The sequence below is a fragment of the Erythrolamprus reginae genome, chromosome 5, assembly GCF_031021105.1.
Source record: "Erythrolamprus reginae isolate rEryReg1 chromosome 5, rEryReg1.hap1, whole genome shotgun sequence".
In the NCBI taxonomy this organism is placed as follows: Eukaryota; Metazoa; Chordata; class Lepidosauria; order Squamata; family Dipsadidae; genus Erythrolamprus; species Erythrolamprus reginae.
In genome coordinates this window covers 79,234,389-79,258,976 of record NC_091954.1, presented here as the reverse complement: position 1 = coordinate 79,258,976, position 24,588 = coordinate 79,234,389, and the positions used below count along the sequence as shown (strand labels likewise).

Genomic DNA, 24,588 nt, shown 5'->3' with positions numbered 1-24,588 from the left:
TTGTCTTTTCCAGGTGGTTTGGAGCTACCTCTTTGGTTGCAATTTGCCATTTTAGCTCCTAATGTTCACCCATTTTTGGCGTGAATGCCATTTTAATTCTGGCCAGTCCCTTGAGATTGCATCGCAAGACTGTAGCAACAATTTTGTTTCTTAAACTTTGGCCAACATCAGCTTGGAGGCAATTTTTGTGGCCTTTGCTGATAGTTACCACTCCACTGGCCCCAGTAAGAGTGCTTTGAAGGTAACCAGCCTCTATCTGGGGTCCAGATTGATGTGCTGAATTATAGAGTCAACCTTGGTTGCCTTGTAGTGGTCACCATTCAATGTGCTTTCAGCCCACCTTGGCTATATTCCATACTTGACTGTGGGGGAATGTGTCCCTGACTTTGCTACACTCCTTTCTCCATTTGTGAAGGAACAGCAGTCTTGGGAATAAGTCTCCTTTACCCTGGTGACCGGAAAAGCATATTTACAAATCCAGCCTCTACTTCTACAGTGGCAGTGATGCTAGCATAAGCCTGTCCTTGACCTGTCGTCTTCTTAGGATTTCTGACAATTTTGACCAAGTTGGATTCATCAGTTTTCCCATTCTTTCTCCCCCTGGCTCAGAATGGATGGGGAGACCCCCTCCATGTTTCACCATAAAGGGTCCTGGTGCCCACCACCACCAAGGAGTTAGCAAAGGCCCTAGCTAATGCTCGATCTGCCAGCCTGGTGGCTGCAGAAAAGCTCAAGGCAAAACCCCATCATCATGGCAAGCCTTCCTGGGCTGAGCAGCGAGCAGCAAGTCAGAAACAAAAAGCATTGAGAAGGAATTCACCAGAGGCAAGGAGAATGAAGGGTGGCACAGTTCGGCATCAGCCCTCCCATACCCTGTTCCAGTTGTCCTCTCTTCGCAAGCTGCTGGAGAGGTTCCTTCCCAGATGGTGCTGCCAGTATCTGGGACCTCAGTGACTCCAGCAATTGTTGCTTGGCCTGCCTCTATCTGCATTCTCCATATTTGAAATCCATTTAAACATCTTTGTGGTCTTCCTAGTGATATATTCTGCACATCATATTATAAAAAATTCCTTAAGCTTGTAACATAATATTAATTTTAACCTCTTTTTAACGCCTTTCCATTGCTCAATTTGCATATTATATCCCCAAGTTTTATCTTATTATACAATCTTCAAATGGTTTATCTTCTGTTTTGAATCTCAGTATTTTATACATTTTAGTAATAAGAGGTTCAACTTCAGTACAGAACTCAATTTCAAATGCAGTTTTATCATGTTGAAAACAGTAAATTTATTTCAATAAATCTCAAATTGGATTCACATACTGAATCCAAATCTGTCTATACTGATTTGGCTATACTACATAAAAAGGATGCTAATGGGAAATGCAAACACAATGATGATTTTTTAGATAGTCCATCTTTGGGTTGCAAAAATCCAGGAAACATCTAACTTGCAATTGAAGATTACAAATTATCTGTATTTCATTGCTCCTATCTACTGAACATTTATATTTTTACAGCCCAGATTTAAAGATTTAATCTTTTCTGAAGGAGTAGCTTTCAGTGGAACTGTATGTTAGAAGGCAACCAGTGGAACAAATCAACAGTGACTCAATTTGGCATGAAAAAAATATTACAAATGATTTTATAACTTAAAAATGGGTGATGATTTTCAATACTAGCACTTTAACATAAGCAACCTCAATACAATTAATATGAATTCTTCTCATATTCTTTTTAAAATATTCATAAGTAAAGCATTTTTATGCAGATGTAAAATATTGAACACCACTAAACTCTCATTATTCCACTGAATTGTCAAGGCAAGATCAATTGTCTTCCATCAATCTGAAAGATTGCTTTGAAGTCCATATAGGGGTACCATAGAAATAATACTGTAATTAAAGAATTGTAATGATCCAGAGAGCAAAGTCGGCCCGAGTCTACGGAGAGGGGCGGCATACAAATCCAATAAATAATAATAATAATAATAATAATAATAATAATAATAATTATTATTATTATTATTATTATTATTATTATTATTAAAGTCAATGCCTTAAAATGTGGATCTACTTCTTGAAACAAGATTCAGGTTTTGGTAGGTGCAGAAAATAAATATCTGGCGTCATTTATAAAGCACTGGTTGATATTCTGACCCTCCCCCATTCATTGGGGGGGCACGTGGTTCACAATATGTTATTCAAAGGATATTTGTGACTTTTAGCACAAAAAGATTCTTACTCATGCATGCATTAAACTAACATATCTCTGCACAAAGGTGAAAGCCGTCATTCAAAATTCATTTTATTAGATTGGGCCTGCAAATTACTATTGTTTCTTTCCTGAATTAATTACATGAAAAATCACAAATAATCAAGAAACATGTAAAGAAAAATCATAACTGGACATGTGTGGTTTTAAGCAATTGTGAAGAACATTGCAAATTTATAACCTTTTTCAGGCATTACTAAAAAATGAGTAAAACTTTGTGAATTCAAAAGTACAGTATTCATATTTTTGGTTCATGATATACCTACAGCATTTTGGCAAACTTCAGTAAAAAAATATAAACAGCACTAGAAACTACTTTTTTAAAATATATGTGGTCTGTATACTAACCAAAATCTTGCCTATCTTTTTTTATATTGAAATTCATCAAACCTGCCGTATTCACACTATGAATCTATTCATGCATACCTGTGTTTATTGTAATAGATTAGCTATCTAGCATTAAACCATTGTCATAGCAGGTGGCAGAACCTAATCAACCTGATCTCAAAAAGATAAAGTATGTACTTAGTGCTTGGATAGGAAACAAAGTTCCAGGGCTGTAGGCTAAACTGGAATGTAAAGAGAAAGAAAATAAAAATACTAAAGAAGGCAATTACAAAACCATTTCCATATTATTACTAAGAAAAAAACATGGATATGTTCATTCAGCCATAAGGAGTCAAACTTGACTCAATGGAAGGTCAGACAGCACCAATAAGTCAACAAAAATTCTAAAATAAACTACTAGTAATTAGTGTGTCTCAGTATTGCTTTTATTCATTTGATTGATTTCTTGAGGTAGCATACAGGGGACCCCCAAGGCTATGTACTCTCACCACTTCTCTCTATACTCCAATGACTGCATCTCAAACGATCTATCTGTTAAACTACTGAAGTTTGCAGATGATACAATAGTGATTGGTCTCATTGAACAACTATCCTCATGGTGTGAACAGAGCAATCTAGACCTGAACACACTCAAAATTGTAGAAATGGTAATAGACTTTAGGAGAAACCCTCCCATCCTACCACCTTTCACAATACCAGACAACACAGTATCAACAATAGAGACCTTCAAATTTCTAGGTTCTAACATATCTCAAGACCTAACATCAAAAGCTTCATCAAAAGAGCACAACAAAGAATGTTCTTTCTGCGCTAACTCAGGAAGCTCAAATTGTCCAAGGAGCTGCCGATACAGTTCTACAGAGGAATCATTGAGTCTGTCATCTGGACCTTTATAACTGTCTGGTTTGGTTCTGCAACCCAACAACAAAGACTTCAGAGGATAATGAGAACTGCAGAAAAAATAATTGCTGCCAACCTACCTTCCATTGAGAACATGTATACTGCATGAGTCAAAAAGAAAGCAGTGAAAATATTTACTGACCCCTCGCATCCTGGACTCCTACCCCCAAAACGTTGCTACAGAGCACTGCATAGCAAGACATAGCAAGACAATTAGCCATAAGAATGGGTTTTTTTCCGTACGCTATCACTCTGCTAAGCAAATACCGTATTTTTCGCTCCATAAGACGCAGTTTTTTTCCTCCCAAAGTAGGATGAAAAATCAGCCCCGTCTTATGGAGCGAAGATGCAGGCAGGGAGGGGGGGAGGCTGCGAACTCGGAAGCGCCATCCCGCCGGCTGGCTGGCTAGCTGCTGCCTGGCCCACCGTTCCCCATAAGCTGTGCGCACCCCCAAATACACCCGTGCGCACCCTTTTCCACGGGCTCCCCATCCCCCTGCCAGCCCACGGGGAGGTGGGCGGGGGAGGTGTGGCAGTAGGAGTAAAGGGAGCCGTGGCCGCCCCTGCCTCCCCACGGTGCCTCCGGCCAAATGCGCCCCTGGCTTCTCCACCCTGCCCTATTGCCCGCCCGATCCGCCTCCTCTCCTCCTCTGCCACCTCCTGCCTTGGGGCGCGATCTGCCTCCTCTCCTCCGCCGCCTCCTCCTGCCTTGGGGCGCAATCTGTCCCCTCTCCAACGTCGCTGCCTTCTGCCTTGGGGTGCGATCCGCCCCCTCTCCTCCGCCGCCGCCTTCTGAGTTGGGGCGCGATCCGCCCCCTCTCCTCCTCCGCCGCCTCCTGCCTTGGGCGAGCAATCCAGGAGTCCGGGACTGTGTGGCTTTGCGGCATGAAGAGAAAACGGCCGACTTTTCCCTGCTGCCGGAGCTGTTTCCTCTTCATGGCGCGAAGCCACACAGTCCCGGACTCCCGGATCGCTTGCTTCTCCGGTCAGCAAAGCCATCTGCCCAGACAGAAAGAAAACAAGAGAGAGAAAGTGAGAAGAAGAGAGAGAAAGAGGGGGAGAGAGAGAGGGGGAGAGAGAGAAAGAGAGGGAGAGGGAGAAAGAGAGTGGGAGAGGGGGGAGAGATAGCAAGAGAGGGAGAGAGAGAAAGAGAGAGGGAAAGGGGGGAGAGGGGGGAGAGAAAGAGAGAGGGAGAGGGGGGAGAGATAGCAAGAGAGAGAGAGAGAAAGAGAGAGGGAAAGGGGGAGAGAGGGGGAGAGAAAGAGAGAGGGAGGGAGAGAGAGGAGATAAAGGAAGAGGAGAGAAAGGAAGAGAAAGAAAGAAAGAGGGATAGAAAGAGAGAGAGTGAGAGATGCTCAGTGAGCCTTTCTTTGAAGTTGCCTGCCTTTCTTTCTTTCTTTCTTTCTCTCTTTCTTTCTTTTTCTCTCTTGCTCTCTTGCTCTTTCATTCTTTTTTCTTTCTCTTTCTTTCTTTCTTTCTCTTGCTTTCTCTCCTTCCTTCCCTCCTTCCATTTCTTTCATTCCCCCTCTCTATTTTTATTTCTCTTTCATTTTCTTTCTTTCTTTTTTGCTTTCTTTCTTGCTTTTTCTTTCTCTCTTTTACCTTCCCTTCCTCTATTTCTTCTTTTCTTTCTCCTTCCTACCTTCTTCCTTCCCTCCCTCCCTTCAGTCCTTCCTCTTACTCTCCCCTTTCATAAGTTTCCTTCCTTCCTTCCTCTGTTCCTGTCCCTTCCCCCTTTCTTTCTTTCTTTCCTTCCTTCCTTCCTTTCCTCCCTCCATTTCTTGCTTTCCTTTTCCTTCCTCCCTTCTTTCCTCCCTCACTCCCTTCTTTCACTCCTTCCTCTCTTCCTCTCCCCTTTTTGGCTCAAAATATTTTTTTTCTATTTTCCTCCTCTAAAATCTAGGTGCGTCTTATTAGCAGGTGCGTCTTATAGAGCGAAAAATACGGTAATTCCCTCAAAACTGTCAAACTATTTACTAAGTGTGCATTATTATTACTACTAGTTTCTTCTCAACATTCCTATCACCCATTTCATTCCACTTATGACTGTATGACTGTAACTTGTTGCTTGTATTCTTAAGATTTTTATTAATATCTGATCCCTATGACAATCATTAAGTGTTGAAGCTCATATGCACCAAAGACAAATTCCTTGCGTGTACAATCATACTTGGCCAATAAAGAATAAAGAATTCTACTCCTATCTGTGAGGCAGGTTGAGAAACAATGACTGGGATAAAGTCAACCAGTGATCTTCCATAGTGAAGGGTGGACTAAACCTGAATCTTCTTATTTCTAAATCCAAAAGCTTAATTTTTTATCTTTAAACAGAAAGGTAAACAATGCATTATCTCAAATAAATTTAATCAAGTAAATATTTATACATCCAGTGGTCAACTGGGAGATAAGGTGTGGTATTAGAGTGTTTTCTTCCATAATGATAGCCCTGGGGAAAATTCATTCATTCATTCATTCATTCATTCATTCATTCATTCATTCATTCATTCATTCAGTCCATCCTTTTCCAAAGAGTCATATATTGTGCAGTCTAGTGGAGGTAGGGAAGACAAAAGGGAGCTGAAGGAGCTGTGTCGGTATGTGAATTGATAGTGACTGCATAATAACCTTGTCCAAGGAATCATGAGTGATCAACCATACTGATCATACCTTGTGTCATGCCGAAGCCATTTGAAGGCAAGTGGATTACCCGCTGCTGAATTTACCAACGGAAATGTGAGGTTGGAAACATGAGATTGGAAGCGTCAGAATGGAAGCGCAAGATCGGAAACAGAAATGCGAGATCACCCCCAAACAGCTGATATGCCTCGCAGCAAACTGCGCAGGCGTCATCAGAGAGGGTGGGTGGGGTGGCAGCCCTGTCAGAGATTCACCATCTTTAACCGATTGTCGCTGGAAGCACACACACCCTTTACCTATAGGTGTGTTAGGGTTTCCACTAAGACACTATTTCACAAAACCATGATTTACCTGGTATTATATTCTTGAAAGTGTTTTCATTTTACAATTCAGTCCATTCTGAAACTTTTTATAATTCAGATTTAATGGAAAGTCACACAGAGGATATAGAAATCTGACTTTCTTCTTTGGGGCTTTGTACTTTGGTTTTATTTGTGCACAATGCTGACCTACAGAAAGATTAAAACTCTATTCTAAGGCAAATACAACTATTTAATACAATAGTTTAGTTATTATATGTAAACCAAGCCATTTGCTAGATTTTTTTAAAAAGGATCCGGAGCAACTCAAAAAGTACTCAAGTCAAAGAACAATAGGCACAAAATCTGTGAAAGCACAGCTGTAGATTTTTTTACTTTATGATCCATTGCATTGTCCAGACATTCTTTGACGGTGTCTTGTATCCAGCAAGCAATGAGATCAATGAAATGTAGTAAAATGAGTTTAAATCAGGGCATCTACTTCAGGAATAGCACCAGAACAATGTTAGTGTAAGAAAAATAGCATAACTGAATTTCCCTGAAGAGTTTCTGAACCTGGTTATTTGAACTACAAGTCATGTGGCCACCCGTCTTCCCAGTTTGGGGACCAGGGGGGAAATCCTGCTACCGGTTCGCTAGAACCGGTCCAAACCAGGAGCAACTCACCTGGTGATCTAAATACATTGGATTACAAACAAGTTCTCTGTAACCATGACCTACTATGTCTGCTTTTACTTTGCAACAGGAAACACAATGTCCATCTCAGCAGAAATAATTTTCTGGCCCTAAAAGACTGCTCGAAAAAACAATATAGTTTTAATGAAGTAAAAGAATTGATAGGCATAACTTTGAAAAGAAAATGAGAGCAAACTAAATCTTTGCTGAGGAAAGTCAATAATGATTATATAAAAGGAAACTGTCGCTAAATAATTAAAGATCTTTTAAGCATGTCACCAATGTGTAGACAAAAAAAAAAAGCTATAGCACATTTTCCTTGTAAAAAAGCCTGAGGAGTTTCCTGAAAAAGCTCACTGCCTAAGTAAAATGAAGAACATAAAGAACACTTACAATAAATGATTTCATGTACAAAATAATTTAATTAGTTTTTAGCACCAAAGAAAGCAGAAAATAGCCACTGTGTTTATGCAGGTTTTGTAGATTTCATGCAAAGCTTATTGACAAAAGTTGCATACAAAACATGCCATTTGAGAAACTAATATACCAATCATCCTCTATTATGCAAGGTACTAAATAAAGAGATTACTAGTAATGATCTGTGTGAGGTTTATATATGAAGACTACCAAAAATCCATTTTATGAAGAAGAGAAAGGAAATAAACTGAAAACCTACACAGGCAATGCCCAAAGCAGAGGATATACATAACTGACAAGTCTGAATACTATCCCTTTTCTTTATGATTTTGCAGATTTATTATTGCTACTAGACCATCATCACTGCTAAAAATGGACCATACGAATGTCTTCTTTTTAGACTTTCCTATGGCAACAGCAACATGGGAAAAATGTAATTGATAAGTATGTAACATCCTCCAGAACATATAAACAGAGATAAGGCAAAAAATTATAGTTGCAGAATCAAAATAAAATTAACAAAAACTATAAATAAACATAAACAAAACTAAAATTACAGTTATGGTAATTTCAATAATGACTATATTTTAAACATCACTGTTTCAATAGGGCATTATAGCACATTGGTCCTTTGGATTAGGAAGCATCCTTAATCATCCCTTGACTCCTTAAAACAGACACATCATTTCTTGGGATTATACAGCACACCTTTGAAATAATGTTGGAGAAGAAGTAATGGATTGGCTAACCTACAGTTGCCTCTTACAAATATGCAGTCAACAGTTCATATACTCATCATTATGAATTGAGCCATATGAATGCCTATGGCTGATGAATAGACTATATCCTATATAAAATGTTTACAATTGCATCACATTGTTATAATAGATGTTTGTTTGCAACAGTCAAGATCAATTCCTTATTTGCAGGAGTCCAGGGAAGAAAACAATAGCCATATATCTCCCAAATGCATTAGCTTTCATTCACAACCTTTTAGCAATTAAAATTAGTATGGCTCCAGTTATAGCTTCTCCAGACTCTTTAGTGTATCAGGCTGAACAAATCAAATTTATTCAAGATTAGTCATGACATAATATTGAACAAAATATTATTTGCAATTAACTGGAAAGTCCTTAGATTAAATATGCTTTCTTTCTTTCCATGTATTACATTTTTTTCTTCCCAAGAAATCCTTCATTCTGATGCCACGTTGTATGTGCTGTAGCAAGCTTCTTACATATTCCATTCTCATTTACTTATGGTACTATTATTCCAAAGATGGTAACTGTTAAAATACATGCATCATATTTGCTCTACCACACATAATACATTAATTCCTTCACTTCAGAATTCTGTCCTCGTTTCATTTATTTCACCCACAAAATAAAACAGTTGCAGGATTGCTTATGATACTGTACCTTAATTAGAAATATAAAAATATTTCTGTTACATGTCACATGCTAAAATTGGTTCCTTGTATCATTAGACAGCAGGGCATAATTATTATTTACTGTTGACTCTTATAATGCATTCTTCTCCCAGACTCAGAAATTCAAGTGCTGAATCATTCTCCTACTAGAATATATCATTTTTTTGTGGCTTTAGTCAAGGTTTCGCCATCGTTTTTTTAAAGACTGAAAAAAAGTCTTTAAAATGAATGAAAATGCTTGCATGCCAAGAAGCTTGAAAGAAAGCCTCTTTCATCCATGTAAGGAGATCCTGATCATGTCTGGCTTGCAAGTGCTTTATCTAAATGAGTAACATAGTTTAGCCGTTAATCCAAATCAGAATCTTTCTTTAAAAAGCCCAAGATGATGTTGCTTAATGTAAAGCTCTAATTATAATACCACAGAAATATCAGCGTACAATTCTTCTTGTGCATTATTTTTTACCAGGTAATAATTATGGCTCACTTTTCCCTACTGCATACATTGTAGTTTATTATTTGAACGATTCATCGGCCAGGCGAAAGTTGCGGCCGGGCCAGAAGAACGCGGCCCCAGCACACGTGGCGTCTTTTAATGGCCGATTTCACATTGTGGAGATTGCCCATTTGGGCCCCGTGCCAGCAGCACGGAGCCCAATGGGAGCCAGGGGCAGGCTAGGCACACACTATAAATAGGGCTGCGCCCCGGGCCTTCTTCCTCTCGAGGATTGTGTGGCACAACGCAGTAGGGGAGAGCAGTGGATAAGGCTAGGAGAGGAATTAACAATGGTTAACAATACTGTGGGCAGAATTATACCGTAATTGGGTGGCAGCATCATTGAACATGCTGAAATTAGGATTCCCAAGTTGGGTCTCTATAGAGCCGAGGGCATTCACCTTTTGGAAGAAGAGAACAATATTTTCTTGGGGACCTGCAGAGGTACCTGCATGAGCTGGTGCAGGCTGTGGGGGGAGTCAGGGGGGCAAAATAGAGATTTGACACCCCCCCTCCGTGGCAGGTATGGGGCAGGAATGGGCAGCAGTAACAACTGCGTGTTCTCCTTTAGGACATCTTTTGGAAGATGATGGGCTGCCCCTCGCCAGGAACTCCGGGTCAGAACGACCTGAGCAATTGGAGAGGGGATACCCTTAGGACTCACCTACCCCAATACCCGGACGGAGATTGGACAGTGAGCCTACCCACACGCTTTGCGGGTGTGGCCTGGAACAAGGTGAAGTTATGGTCCCTTCACCTTGATCAACAAGGAGCTACGCCCATAGTTGCCCAGGAAGGTTATTGATAGGAATTTCTGTCCCATTTTTCTTATGGCCTCTGCAGAGCCTGGTTATTTGCTGATAATCAGTCAAAGTTGATTCAACATTTAATAAAGTGACTCATTAATCCCAGCTCTTTGGTGTCCATGTTCTTATTTCCGCATCCGACGCAATTAAAAATAGTCAATGTATCCATACTAAAGTTTTTCTGCATCATTGTAAAAGTATCTTGGATGTTATCTTTGTGTTTCAAGAGCCAGCACAGCGTTGCTCTCCATATCCAACTAAGATTTCATCAGTTTTCTATGAATTCTAGATAGATTACCTAATTAACATGAAACATAACATCCTGCAGAGAATTTCATCAAATACTGATTTGTAGTCAGTCAAAAATTTACTGTTTTCTTGTCTATAAGAGAGGTGAGATTAATGATACATATCCAAATATCCAATTTTTGGTAGATGAATGATGCTACTAAATGTGATAGTTTACTGATACCAATCAAGATGTTCATAAATAAACATTACAGTCCTGCATTCATTAACCATGTTCCTATTTAAATTCTATTTTTTATTTGCCTTAATCGATGTAACAATAGTACATCATCTATACCAAATCATTATGCTAACTTAAAATTTTTCAGCTCAAAGTAGTGTTTAAATACAATAAAGTTAAATATAATTTATCCATTCCATATGATCATTGTTGCTTATGGGGATCAACATCACGTATGTCCTATCTTGCCTGTCAACTCCAGGTAGTCCTCGACTTACAACCATTCATTTATTGAAGTTCAATGTTACAACAGAACTAAAAAAAACAATGACTTACAATCATTTTTCACTCCTATAACCATTGCAGCATTTCTGTGGTCATTTGATCAAAATTCATATTCTTGGCAATTTGAATGTTTTTATGACATTCCAATATCTTAGAGTTATGTGACCATTTTTTACAATCTTCTTACAAGCAAAGTCAATAGGAGAGACAGATATACTTAAGAACCATGTTACTAACTTAACAATTGCAATGATTCACTTCACAACTGTGGCAAGAAAGGTTATGAAATGGGGCAAAAAAAAAATCACATAACTGTCTTGGTTAGGAATGGAAATTTTGTCTCAGTTGTAGTTATAAGACAAGGACTGAGCCAATTTAAAATACAAGATCAGTGATGTGAACCTTTTTTTCCTTGGGTGCCAAAAGAGCGTGGGCGTGGATGCACGAATGGCCACACCCATAATTCAATGCCTAGGAAGGGTGAAAACAGCTTCTCCCAGCTCCCAGAGGCCCTCTGGACGCTGGAAATGGTCTGTTTCCCAATTTCTGATGGGCTCAGTAGACTCGTGTTTTGCCCTTCCCATGCTCCAAATGCATCCCTGGATCTAGGGGAGGGTAAAAACACCCTTCCCCATCTCTTCGGAGGCTCTCTAAAAGCAAAAGACGCCCCCCCCCCCCAGAGCTTCTATGTGAACCAAAAATCAGCTGGCCAGCACACACATGCATGTTGGAGCTGAGATAGGGTAACGGCTTGCAGATATGACTCTGTGTGCCACCTGTGGCACCCATGCCATAGGTTCGCCTTCACTGTACTAGATGTTCCTTGTTCTTAAGATGCCTGGTTGGTTGGTTGGTTGGTTGGTTGGTTGGTTGGTTGGTTGGTTGGTTGGTTGGTTGGTTGGTTGGTTGGTTGGTTGGTTGGTTGGTTGGTTGGTTTGTCTGTCTGTCTGTCTGTCTGTCTGTCTGTCTGTCTGTCTGTCTGTCTGTCTGTCTGTCTATCTATCTATCTATCTATCTATCTATCTATCTATCTATCTATCTATTTATTTATTTATTTATTTATTTTATTTTTTATGCCGCCCTTCTCCTTAGACTCAGGGCGGCTTATAACATGTTAGCAATAACACTTTTTAACAGAGCCAGCCTATTGCCCCCACAATCCGGGTCCTCATTTTACCCACCTCGGAAGGATGGAAGGCTGAGTCAACCTTGAGCCGGTGGTGAGATTTGAACCGCTGACCTTCAGATCTACAAGTCACCTTCAGTGGCCTGCAGTACAGCACTCTACCTGCTGCGCCACCCCAGCTCATCTTATGGTTTCTTATGCTGTATTAGTAATAGCACAAACACAGGATTTCTTGGCTTAATGTGTCACATTGTTTCTCTATTAGCAAAAAAGCTATTCACAGAATTCCCTTCATTAGTTACAACTACAACTACAACTGGATTGTACTATAAAGCATTGAATAAAACTAAGTAAAATACACTTCAAAGCCTTCTAAAAACAAAGAAAAACAAAATGGACTAATACTGTTAATTCATGTAATAGACTGTTAATTATAATCTAGCTGGCTATTTCAGTTTCAAATATCAAGTATCTTATAACAATGTGTTTAATATGTGTGTGTGTGTTTTAAAAAAGGATATTGAGCATAGCCATAATTCATTAGGAGAAAAGTCATATTTAAAAGATACTATCATTACACTTCTATTTGCTGCTGCAAACTATTTAATGTAGCATTTGGAATACAATTTTATTGAAGTTGTTTTTCTTGTTAGTAAACTAAATAAAAATCCAAACACTATTTTCTTATGAATAAGAAAAATATAAATTATTAAATATTTCAAATGATAAGTGCTATTATTTATTTTCTGATAGTCACACACTGATCTATTCCAACAGAATATACTTAAAAATATAAACTTGAACTATGGAACTACAAATGTACAAGTACAATAGAAATGCAGACATTCTAAATTCCTTGCAAAGATTGTATATATAAAATGTCTGCTGTATGGGACCCAAGTTATATTTGTTACAGATAACTTTCAGTCACAAATCAGAAGTATTTATAAATCTGATCCAGTGATGGATTTAGACTACCATATCAACAGAAGTCCAACCCATCCCCAAAGTCTGTAAATAGTTTTCCAGGCAAAGGTCATTTTTCTAAAAGCAGTAGAGCTAAGAGCATCTGGTCTCTAATGAAGTTTCTAAAAATTTAGATATATGTATGTATAAACAGCAAGACACCTGTTGAATTTAAACTGAGAAAACAATCCTAATTCAAATGAAGTATAAAAAGATGAAGTAAAATACACACACAGAAGGACAATATGGGAGTAGGAAAAGACTAGCATTCAAACATGTTTGCATCATATTAAAGTTGTAAATTGGGCACAGGTTTTAAACCCATCTTTAATGTGGAATTAATCACATTAATCACATTAATAAGTTTTTGGATGTTAACTAAACTAGATGCCTAGAAGAAAGAAAATCAAGATCTTCATAGTTGTTTATGAACTAAAGTCTTGTTCTTTGTCTTCACTAGTTTTATGGACCGTTTAAATAATACAGTGGAACCCCGACATAAGAGCTGCTCTACTTAAGAGCAACTTGAGATAAGAGCTGGGAGGGGAGAGATATTTTTGTTCTACTTACAAGCCCAAATTCGAGATACAAGCGCCAAGGAGCTGTCTCCTGAAGCCAAACGCTAACTTCCGCGTTCGGCTTCAGGAGACAGCTGCGAAGCGGCACGCATGTTTTAAAAGGTTGCAGCCGGCCTGGGGGGCTCGGGGGGGGTGCTTGCAGCTTTCTTTCTTGCTCTTTTTCTTTCTCTCTTTTACCTTCCCTTCCTCTATTTCTTCTTTTCTTTCTCCTTCCCACCTTCTTCCCTCCCTCCCTCCCTTCACTCATTCCTCTCTTACTCTCCCCTTTCATAAGTTTCCTTGCTTCCTTCCTCTGTTCCTGTCCCTTCCCCCTTTCTTTCTTTCTTTCTTTCTTTCTTTCTTTCTTTCTTGCTCTTTTTCTTTCTCTCTTTTACCTTCCCTTCCTCTATTTCTTCTTTTCTTTCTCCTTCCCACCTTCTTCCCTCCCTCCCTTCACTCATTCCTCTCTTACTCTCCCCTTTCATAAGTTTCCTTGCTTCCTTCCTCTGTTCCTGTCCCTTCCCTCTTTCCTTCCTTCCTTCCCACCCTCCGTCCATTCATTCACCCATTCCTCTCTTGATCGCTTAAAGCCGGTCCCTGGTGCAAAAAGGGTTGGGGACCTCTGTCCTACAGGATTGGGTGGCAGAGAAGTTGAACATATGTAAATTTAAAAGTTTAAGAAAGTTTACAAGTTAAGTGAAAGAAACTTCATTATTCATTTATATGTACATGTACATTTCTTCATTAAAAACATGTCTTTCTGCATAATTTAGACTAACTTTGTGAGTTTTTTGAGGGCTGGAACCAATTAAAATTATTTACATTAATTCCTATGGGGAAAAGTCGTTCGAGATAAGAGCTGCTCGACTTAAGAGCCCAGGTCCGGAACGAATTAAACTCGTATCTCGAGGTACCACTGTACAGATCTCCATAAAGAGTGCATCATGTGTGATGCAAAATTTTTACATTTTGATTCACAGTAATGAATTAGATGATGTTAACACATTCTACTTCCCTTTTGGAAGAATGAGAATGGTATTTTGCCATTCAGTTGCTACAGATATCTTGACTCTGTCTTCTTTAAAACTCATCTCTAAATAAGACAGTATTCAGCTGTCCGATAAATAGCACTGGCTTCTACCCTATATTTAACTCCAGCAGTATTTCTGAAAAGGACAATCAATCAACCTTTTCTGCAAGCTATCTTAACTTGTTCTCCCAATCTATCTCTTGAAGCTATGAATGTTCTCTATACAATTCTGCTGATACAAACTTTGCACCTATATTTTCCAAGTTTCAAAAAGTTGGCTTACAATGTAATTTATGATTAAGTAAAGAAATAATTGGTGTATTTGCCAAGGGCTATTCCATATACTGTAGTACTTTTTAAAAATATAAAAATATGTCTATTTTTATATGTAATATGTCTATTTATGCTGTATTTTATACTTGCTGACATGAAAGAATTTGAAAATATTGGTAAAATTTAAATCAAATGGTTTTAATATAAAAGTGTATTTTACGATGTATTTTGTGTATTTTATATTTTAGTTATACAATTTAAGTTGACATTTCTGAATGTGAGGATTTTTACGACAATGCAAAAGTATGAAATATTAAGAATTATTTGATTGATTCATAAATGAAAGAATTATGCATTAAGAAGCCTTCAGTCAATCAAAAATATTCATTTTATTGTTGTTATGTTGTTTGCTGTGTTTTGGAAATGAATCCCTGGCAAACTTCTCTGAAGGCTAGATGTTAATGGTCAGCATGGACTTATCATCCCACTTTATTTTTGCATCAATGTAATTCCCATTGTTTTCTATGTTGGAAAAACCTGAAGCCTTTTCATTGTCGCTCCTGGGTACAATTGAAGATTCCAATAAAAGTTCCAACTACAAATAAAACATTTCCCCCCAATTTTCATCTCCTTAAATTAAAAGGTGTTTTTGTTCTTTGACCTTAAAGGGAGAGCTGCATTATAGTGACGTTCTCATATTCAAAGTTACAACAGCACTGAAAAAAGTGACTAGCAATCGCTCCTCACAGCATTTCCACAGTCATGTGATTTAAATGTTGACTGTTGACAACCAGCATATGATATATGTTGACCCTTGACAACCAGCCAAAATGATATTGAGGGGGAAAGTTTCCCTTAGAAAAGGTATCTTCTCACAAGTACCAGTACTTCTCACTTTTCAGAAGCATTGCAGGGTCTGGAGTTGATTGTTCTCTATTCAGCAACCAGAATTTTTAAAAGGCAAGCGATAAGAATGATAATACTGACTCACAAGGCAGAAATTAACAAAAATAGGAGAAAAGGCTAAACTTAGAGCATATTAAAAAATCCATTATATACTGAAAAGCAAGTCTGACAATTATACACTGTTAAAATCACTATTGTAGGATGTTTATGATTATGTCGTATCTGCTTAAATATAAATCTAAAGCAGCTACGGTTGTCCGAAGTGGCCCTTCATCCAAATGACTCTGCTCAGCATTCTTTATGAGATGTTATTACCCAGCTGGGCAGCACTTTTAACATATTTTATAAATGAAACTGAGTTCACATAAGCATTAAAGTGGATTTGTTTGCTGGTAACTATGTGATCCATTTCAAGGGTCCTTTTAGGTGAATGCAAGCTGATTTGCTACAGAAATCTACCAAACCAATGTGATGTGAAAATAGAGTTCTGTTTAAAAGTCTGTGGAAAGAGAATGGATAGTTGCAGACTATATAGGAGCTCACCTGGAACATCCATCTTCACAAAATTACAGAGTTCTCCTCTTCTCCTTTCTAGTTCATTAGTGTTCTTACAATATTATACTGGGCAATTTATTTATTTATTTATTTATTTATTTATTTATTTATTTATTTATTTAGATTTGTATGCCGCCCCTCTCCGCAGACTCGGGGCGGCTCACAATTGATCAAATAATATTTGAATGCTTTTAGTTCTCTATTCAAAGTTGTTTTCATTATGAACCTACAATTAATTTTAAAAATCCATAGAAATTGATCTCTAATCTGATCCATAACAACACAGTCTCAAGTCAATATTTTGCTAAGGGGAAATATATGTATACCTAGATTAAATGACATTTGTTTCAATATTAAAGTTACTGTTTTAGAAAATGCATAATCTTATGTTGCTCTGTTTTACAATTTTACTAGAAAAATGAATAAATTTCCAATCAAGTTTGTTACTAAAGCTTATTTTACTAAGTACTGCATGAGGATAGCACTATCTATGACTACCCTAAGTAAACCCACACACAAATATGATGAAGTGCTATAGTGATTAAGAATCTGAATTAGGAGTTATATATTTCCCTTGGGCACAGACGCTGGCTGATTGTTTGTAAACCAGCAATTTTTTCTCAACACCAGACTGCGTAGTTGAAAAACACCTGCCTACTAACCTCCTCTAGATCAGCATGATATACAGCAGAAATGTAACCTTTAGTGAAAATACTTTCATCCTGAAATGGGCTGATTAATGTGTGTATGTGTATTGTATGCATAAATAACAAAGGCAGACACAAGTTAAAATAATAAACAATAATAATAAAGTCAGTGAAGCAGTGGAAGTGATGTGCCAGTGCCTGGAGGCTGTTGGGGCCTGGATGGGTGTCAACAGACTCAAACTCAACCCTGATGAGACGGAGTGGCTGTAGGTTTTGCCTCCCAAGGACAATTCCATCTGTCCGTCCATAACCCTGGGGGGGGAATTACTAACCCCCTCAGAGAGGGTCTGCAACTTGGGCGTCCTCCTCGATCCACAGCTCACATTAGAGAAACATCTTTCAGCTGTGGCGAGGGGGGCATTTGCCCAGGTTCGCCTGGTGCACCACTTGCGGCCCTATCTGGACCGGGAGTCACTGCTCAGTCACTCACGCCCTCATCACCTCAAGGCTCGACTACTGTAACACTCTCTACATGGGGCTACCTTTGAAAAGTGTTCGGAAACTCCAGATCATGCAGAATGCAGCTGCAAGAGCAATCATGGGCTTTCCCAAAAATCCCCTTGTCACACCAACACTCCACAGTCTGCACTGGTTGCCAATCAGTTTCTGGTCACAATTCAAAGTGTTGGTTATGACCTATAAAGCCCTTCATGGCACCGGACCAGATTATCTCCGGAACCGCCTTCTGCCGCACGAATCCCAGCGACCGATTAGGTCCCACAGAGTGGGCCTTCTCCGGGTCCCGTCAACTAAACAATGTTGTTTGGCGGGATCCAGGGGAAGAGCCTTCTCTGTGGCGGCCCCGGCCCTCTGGAACCAACTCCCCCCAGAGATCAGAATTGCCCCCACCCTCCTCGCCTTTTGTAAGCTCCTTAAAACCCACCTCTGCCATCAGGCATGGGGGAACTGAGATATTCTTTCCCCCTGGGCCTCTATAGTTTATGCATGGTATGTCTGTATGTATGTCTGGTTTTTATAATAAGGGTTTTTTTAGTTGTTTTATTATTGGATTGCTACATATTGTTTTTATCACTGTTGTGATAAAAGACATACACTGTTGTGTATGTCTGGTTTTTATAATAAGGGTTTTTTAGTTGTTTTATTATTGGATTGCTACATATAGTTTTTATCACTGTTGTTAGTCGCCCCGAGTCCACAGAGTCCACGGAGAGGTGCGGCATACAAATACAATAAATAAATAAATAAATAATGGGACCCCAAATATTTAAGCCACCTTTGAGGCCGAAACATTGTATCATTACAATACAAAACATCAAGGCTGCATTATATTGGAAGATTTCTATTGTACAGTGACTTCTAGAAGCTTTCTTGCATTCATAAAATTCATAACAGAGAACAAGATTCATATCACAAGGTCGCACATCTCTGATATAAAAATATTTATTGTATATAAAAAGTATGTGCAGTAAAATAATTTTTCTGTATTTTCTATATATATAGTTCTCAATATCTTTAGCTTCTATGATAGAAGACCCAGGTAGTCCCTGACTTACAACCATTGATTTAGTGACAATTTCAAAGTTACAACAGCACTGAAAAAAGTGACTAGCAATCGCTCCTCACAGCATCTCTACAGTCACGTGATTTAAATTTTGACCCTTGACAACCAGCATATGGTTATGACAAGTTGCAGTGTTGTCCCAGGATCATCACCCAGACACCTTCCGGAAAGAAAAGTCAATAGGTAAAACTGCATTCACTTAATAGAAACATAGAAACATAGAAGTCTGACGGCAGAAAAAGACCTCATGGTCCATCTAGTCTGCCCTTATACTATTTTCTGTATTTTATCTTAGGATGGATATATGTTTATCCCAGGCATGTTTAAATTCAGTTACTGTGGATTTATCTACCACGTCTGCTGGAAGTTTGTTCCAAGGATCTACTACTCTTTCAGTAAAATAATATTTTCTCATGTTGCTTTTGATCTTTCCCCCAACTAACTTCAGATTGTGTCCCCTTGTTCTTGTGTTCACTTTCCTATTAAAAACACTTCCCTCCTGGATCTTATTTAACCCTTTAATATATTTAAATGTTTCAATCATGTCCCCCCTTTTCCTTCTGTCCTCCAGACTATACAGATTGAGTTCACTAAGTCTTTCCTGATACGTTTTATGCTTAAGACCTTCCACCATTCTTGTAGCCCATCTTTGGACCCGTTCAATTTTGTCAATCTCTTTTTGTAGGTGAGGTCTCCAGAACTGAACACAGTATTCCAAATGTGGTCTCACCAGCATTCTATATAGCGGGATCATAATCTCCCTCTTCCTGCTTGTTATACCTCCAGCTATGCAGCCAAGCATCCTACTTGCTTTCCCTACCGCCTGACTGCACTGTTCACCCATTTTGAGACTGTCAGATGTTAATGTTCATGGTATTCACTTAACAACTGTAGTGATTCACGTAAGTGTAACAAAAGAGATTGTAAAAATAGACTCATTTAACAAACATCTTGCCTAGCAACAGAAATTCTGGCTCCAATTGTTGTTTTCAGGTCAAGGACTACCTGTGCTGCCATAGGATAATATATTGTTTGATTATAATGCAACACCAAGTAACAAAAAGTCGAAAAGAAGCCACATAAAGGCCTATAACTGATCCCTGTATATTTTATTAGCAAGATTATTTAGTGTTCAGTACTGATATTCAATGGATTTACAAGTCATGTTAGAAATCCTCTCATAAATCAGCCAAACTCATCAAGCATTTCTTTCTTAAGTATAAAAAATGTTTGCAAACTTTGTTCATTATTGGTAACCAATTAAGTCTATTAACCTAATGCATGTATATGAAATATTCCAGGACTAGATACAGTACTTCTGAATAAGCAATGTTGTTGTAAATATATTATTGATTATATTAACAAGATCTGTTACCATTTTAATGCTCTATTTCTCAGTCTTGTCAAATATAACAGATAGCAACATCAATCATAATTTTAGAGAACTTCTATTGCACATTTTACAGTCATTCTAATGTCAATAATGTTTTGCATATAAATTACAGTATGGAGGAGAAGAACACAGACATCTTCTAACTAATTGTATTATACTAATTGGAATATTCATATTACTAAAGATCTTAAATTTTATGTAAATTTGCAATATAATGTATTAGAACTTATGAACAATCTTTTACAATAAAAAGTAAGATGACAAGTGATGTTTTGCAGCACTGGCACTATAACTCTAATAGATTTTCTCAAAACAAATATACCTACTAAAATGAATGCCCATATAAGTGGCATTTCCTATATTTTTAACACTACAAGATTAGTTTAAAAGGACAAAATGTGCTTTAAGGCACGTACAGGCATATGTATAACATCTGATGGGAACAAATTAAACCAAATGCATCTTTTTTCGGGAGTGAACATTAGCTGTGTAGTGTAGCATATAAGCCCAGGAAAAGATGTACCAGTACTTTCTTTGAGACATTCCTTGTTGGACATGCATATAGCTATTGTTGTAGCTATATGCATGTCCCAAATCATATTTAAGCTCTCAAATCCAGAACTCTGAGGTTTCCTACTACAGAATACAAAACATATTTAACCTAAAAGACATATTAAAATAAAAGGCAAAAAGATTAATGAAACAGAAGAAAAAACAGGAGACTGAAGTAGATATATTACAATAACTCAATCTTCTCAACATTTGCTACCTTGATTAAAATGTTTGCATACAATAGCATTATTTTATCTGTGTAGAGTTTAATTTTCTTTTAAAATAGCAAGCCTCAGATTTGGGGTATTATACGTACTTATGATAGTATTTTATCTTGTTGCAACAATACCTGAAATTCACTGTCAAAATGTTGAAGACATTCTTTCCATTTGTATTTCGTCTCTAAATAATTTGAAACATTAACCATGGAGCTTGGCATTATGGTTTTAATGCTTTCTAGCTACAACTTACCACTCATAAGCATTATTTCAGGGGAATTACTAAGAAGCTGAAGTATAATGCTTATTTGATGTTCAACTAAAGATAAATGATGTCTTTTATTACATTAAGCAATTCCTTTGTGGAACAATGCATCCCAATACAAAAGTACTCATTTCCAACTACCTATATAAATGCAACAAACGCAATAGGAGATAGAGATGATGCTAGCTGCAGCACCCTCATACAAAAATATCCAATATCAAAAAGGACTTTAAAACTTAATTAAATTTCCTATAGTTTTATAGGTTTTTTTCTAAAAAAAACTTTCCATATGAAATATTGAACATGTAAAATTGTTGAAGTCAAAAGATGCACTTTGCAGCCCCCCTGTGGTAAAGCAGAATTTGGAACTCTTGATACAATTCAGATGTACCAAGGGTTAAATTGTTGTAATACCTTTAACTCAATGGAATAAGATTTAAGAAACAGCAATAAAGGCCCACCAATAAAAAATACCCAGCAATAACAGTATATTTCAACATATCCTCACCACTACTGTTGTTTATGCTCTGTTCAAACTTCATGCAAATTACATAAAGTTTGACTAATAGTAAATCAAACTGACCTTTTAAGATAAAATATTTTGTTTTTAAGTCTGCAAAACATTTAGTTTTAGTTTTTTTGAAAATGTTACCTCTGGATGAAAGTGATAAATATAAACTTTGTTTTTTAAAACCCAACAATTTATTTCACACAAGAAAATATCTTCAAATTAACAGTTTTTTCAATTTTTTTGCTAATCTCAGAATAACTGATATAACTCAGCAGTTACAGGCAGTTAACTGTGACTAAGTCACAGTTCATTTAGTGACCGTTCACTGAAAAAGTGACTTGTTTTTCAGTTACAACCATTGCAGTGTTCCCACGGTCACATGATCATAGTTCATATACTTGTCAACTGACTCATATTTATGGTGGCTGTAGTACTCTAGGTTCATCTGATCTCCTTTTGCAACCTTCTGACAAGCAAAGTCAAAGAATAAGTCAGATTCACTTAACAATCGTATCATTAGCTTAGCTGCAGAGATTCACTTAAAACTTTGCCAAGAAAGGTTGTAAAATGGAGCAAAATTCACCTGACAACTATCTCACTTAGCAACAGAAATTTTAGACTCAATTGTGGTTGTAAGTCGAGGACCACCCTGTACTTCATAACCAAAATTCAAGGATGACAAATAATAGCTATGTATCAAAGCAATTCACAGACATCCAGATGATTTGTAGTTCTCCAAAGCAAATTTGGTAGTACAGTATTAAAAACAGAAAACTTTAATGCATAACATCCAAATAAATCTATGAATAGTGTCATCATCATTATATAGGGAATACATATTTCATCATATAGGGAATACAGGAAGTCTCTAGGGATTATCCAAAGAGCTTTATGCTGCAGAAACCAGGGCTCTTTCTCAACCCAATTATCTTCTGAGAAAAGGCTTTCTTTTAAGGGTACAGGTATCAAAACTTGCACAAAATGTCTCAAGGGGGCTTTACCCTGAATTAGAAACAATAAAGTACCAAAGAGTTCTGCAACTGAGCGATCCCTGCAAATACATAAATGCATTTATTTGCTGGACAATGTAAAACTGATGCCAATAAATATTTTAAACTTCACTTTTGCAACAAGTTACATACACTGCTCAAAAAAAATAAAAGGGAACACTCAAAGAACACATCCTAGATCTGAATGAATGAAATATTCTCATTGAATACTTTGTTCTGTACAAAGTTGAATGTGCTGACAACAAAATGAAATTTATTGTCAATCAGTGTTGTTTCCTAAGTGGACAGTTTGATTTCACAGAAGTTTGATTTACTTGGAGTTATATTCTGTTGTTTAAGTGTTCCCTTTATTTATTTATTTTTTGAAGAGTTTATTTAAACAATCTTCAGGTGTTCCTTACAGGGAAAGCGCCACAGGTCTTGTAATATTATCCAGCCAATACTGTCTTCTGGATAAATTAACCTCTACAAGGCAAAAAAAACAACAACCATTTTGCTCCTAGTTTAATTGTTGTCTTCAATCTTCTCCCGGCGTAAATTTACAACCCCCCCTCCCGGCAGCCAAGTCATCGGTTGAAAAGGACAAGAAGCGAGGAGCATCCTTCGGTGCATCGGGCTCGAAGGTGAGTCGCCTTGCCAGATGCTTAATCTTTCCAGGCACTTAAACAGCAACCCAAGCGCGGCGGGTGCAGCGCCGCAGACCTAATCCACCCCAAAGCTCCACCCGCTTCCCTCATGACACCTCAAACTTTCCGGTGAGTCTTTCAAATCTCCGAAAGGACTGAAGCAGGTGGAAGAAGTCCCCTTTTTCTCCCCGACCGGAATAGCTCCTCTATGTCTCCTCACAACAGGAGCGAATTAGGCGGGAACCTCTTTCTCTCAGTTCTAAGGAGCGCGCAGAAGACTCCCTCAAAACAATTTGGGGGGGGGGGGTACACAAAAGTAGACTGCCTCGTTAACAACCCCACAACCGCGCGAGAACGTCTCCCTCCCCACAACGCCCAAGCCAAGCAGACACAACAACTCCCCCCCCCCGCTCCACCACCACCACCACCTCCTCCTCCTCCGGCGTCGCCGCCTTTAGCGCCAGGAAGAGTTGCTCCCCGCGGCTCTCGCGCAAATGCAAACCAGGCGGCGCCCCTTACACCTGCTTTAGCTTCCTCTGCTTTTCCCCCCTTTAAATAATAATATTTTTTTAAAAAAAACTTCACCTACCTTTGGTGGCGAGGAGGCTGCCGACCCCCAAAAAGAGCAGCGCCCACTCTCGGCATTGCTTCATCCTCTCCGCGCCCCTCGAGCAAACAAGAACGTGCCTTATTTTCGGCGGACTATTTTTGCAGCAGCAGCAGCAGCAGCCGTCCTTCAGAAAGCGGCTGGGAGATGCGCTCCCTCAGCCCGTTGGAGGCTAGCGACAGCGGGAAGAGCCCAGAGGCAAAAAAAGCAGCAGCCCGAACAGCTGTGGTGGCGTCTGCAATTAGTACGACGACTGCTACTACTGCGGCTCCCGCCGCTGCTCAGTCATTCGCGGGCTGTGACTGCCAGGACCGGAGCAGCTCTCCCGCTTTCACCGCGGGACTGCTTGCAACGTCACGGGGAGGAGAGGCGTGAATATTCATGAGGATAGGAGAGGCGGGAGGGGAAATAGACGCTGCGTTCGGAAGGAAGCTCAGCCGGTTCGGTTTCCTTCCCGAAGCGCGGTCCGCTTTCAGGCACGCGTCCCTGTCACAGAAGGCGCTGAAGGAAAGGCTTGTCTCCTCAACGCTGAGGAGCGAAAGCAATGTCAACACTGCTGGTTTTAACTCGTCGCTTGGGCATCTTCGCTGCGTACTGCAGCAACGCAAACATTTGGGCTTTGGTACTTTTACAAAGCTCCGACACTTTCCAAGCCTAAATAACGACCACAGAATGCTCTTCTAGCTCCCGAGGTTATGCCTCTGGAGGGC

General features: G+C 38.7%; 1 protein-coding gene across 1 annotated transcript in view; it reads right to left on the bottom strand.

Annotated features, from left to right (window-relative positions):
- The window catches only part of CLSTN2 (calsyntenin 2), a 246,235-nt gene extending 222,004 nt beyond the window's left edge, over nt 1-24,231 (bottom strand). The window contains exon 1 of the mRNA XM_070753284.1: nt 23,861-24,231. Coding sequence (XP_070609385.1) covers nt 23,861-23,924 — 64 coding nt within the window. The 5' untranslated portion in view covers nt 23,925-24,231. The remainder of the gene's footprint in view (nt 1-23,860) is intronic.
- Between the last annotated feature and the right edge of the window lie 357 nt (nt 24,232-24,588).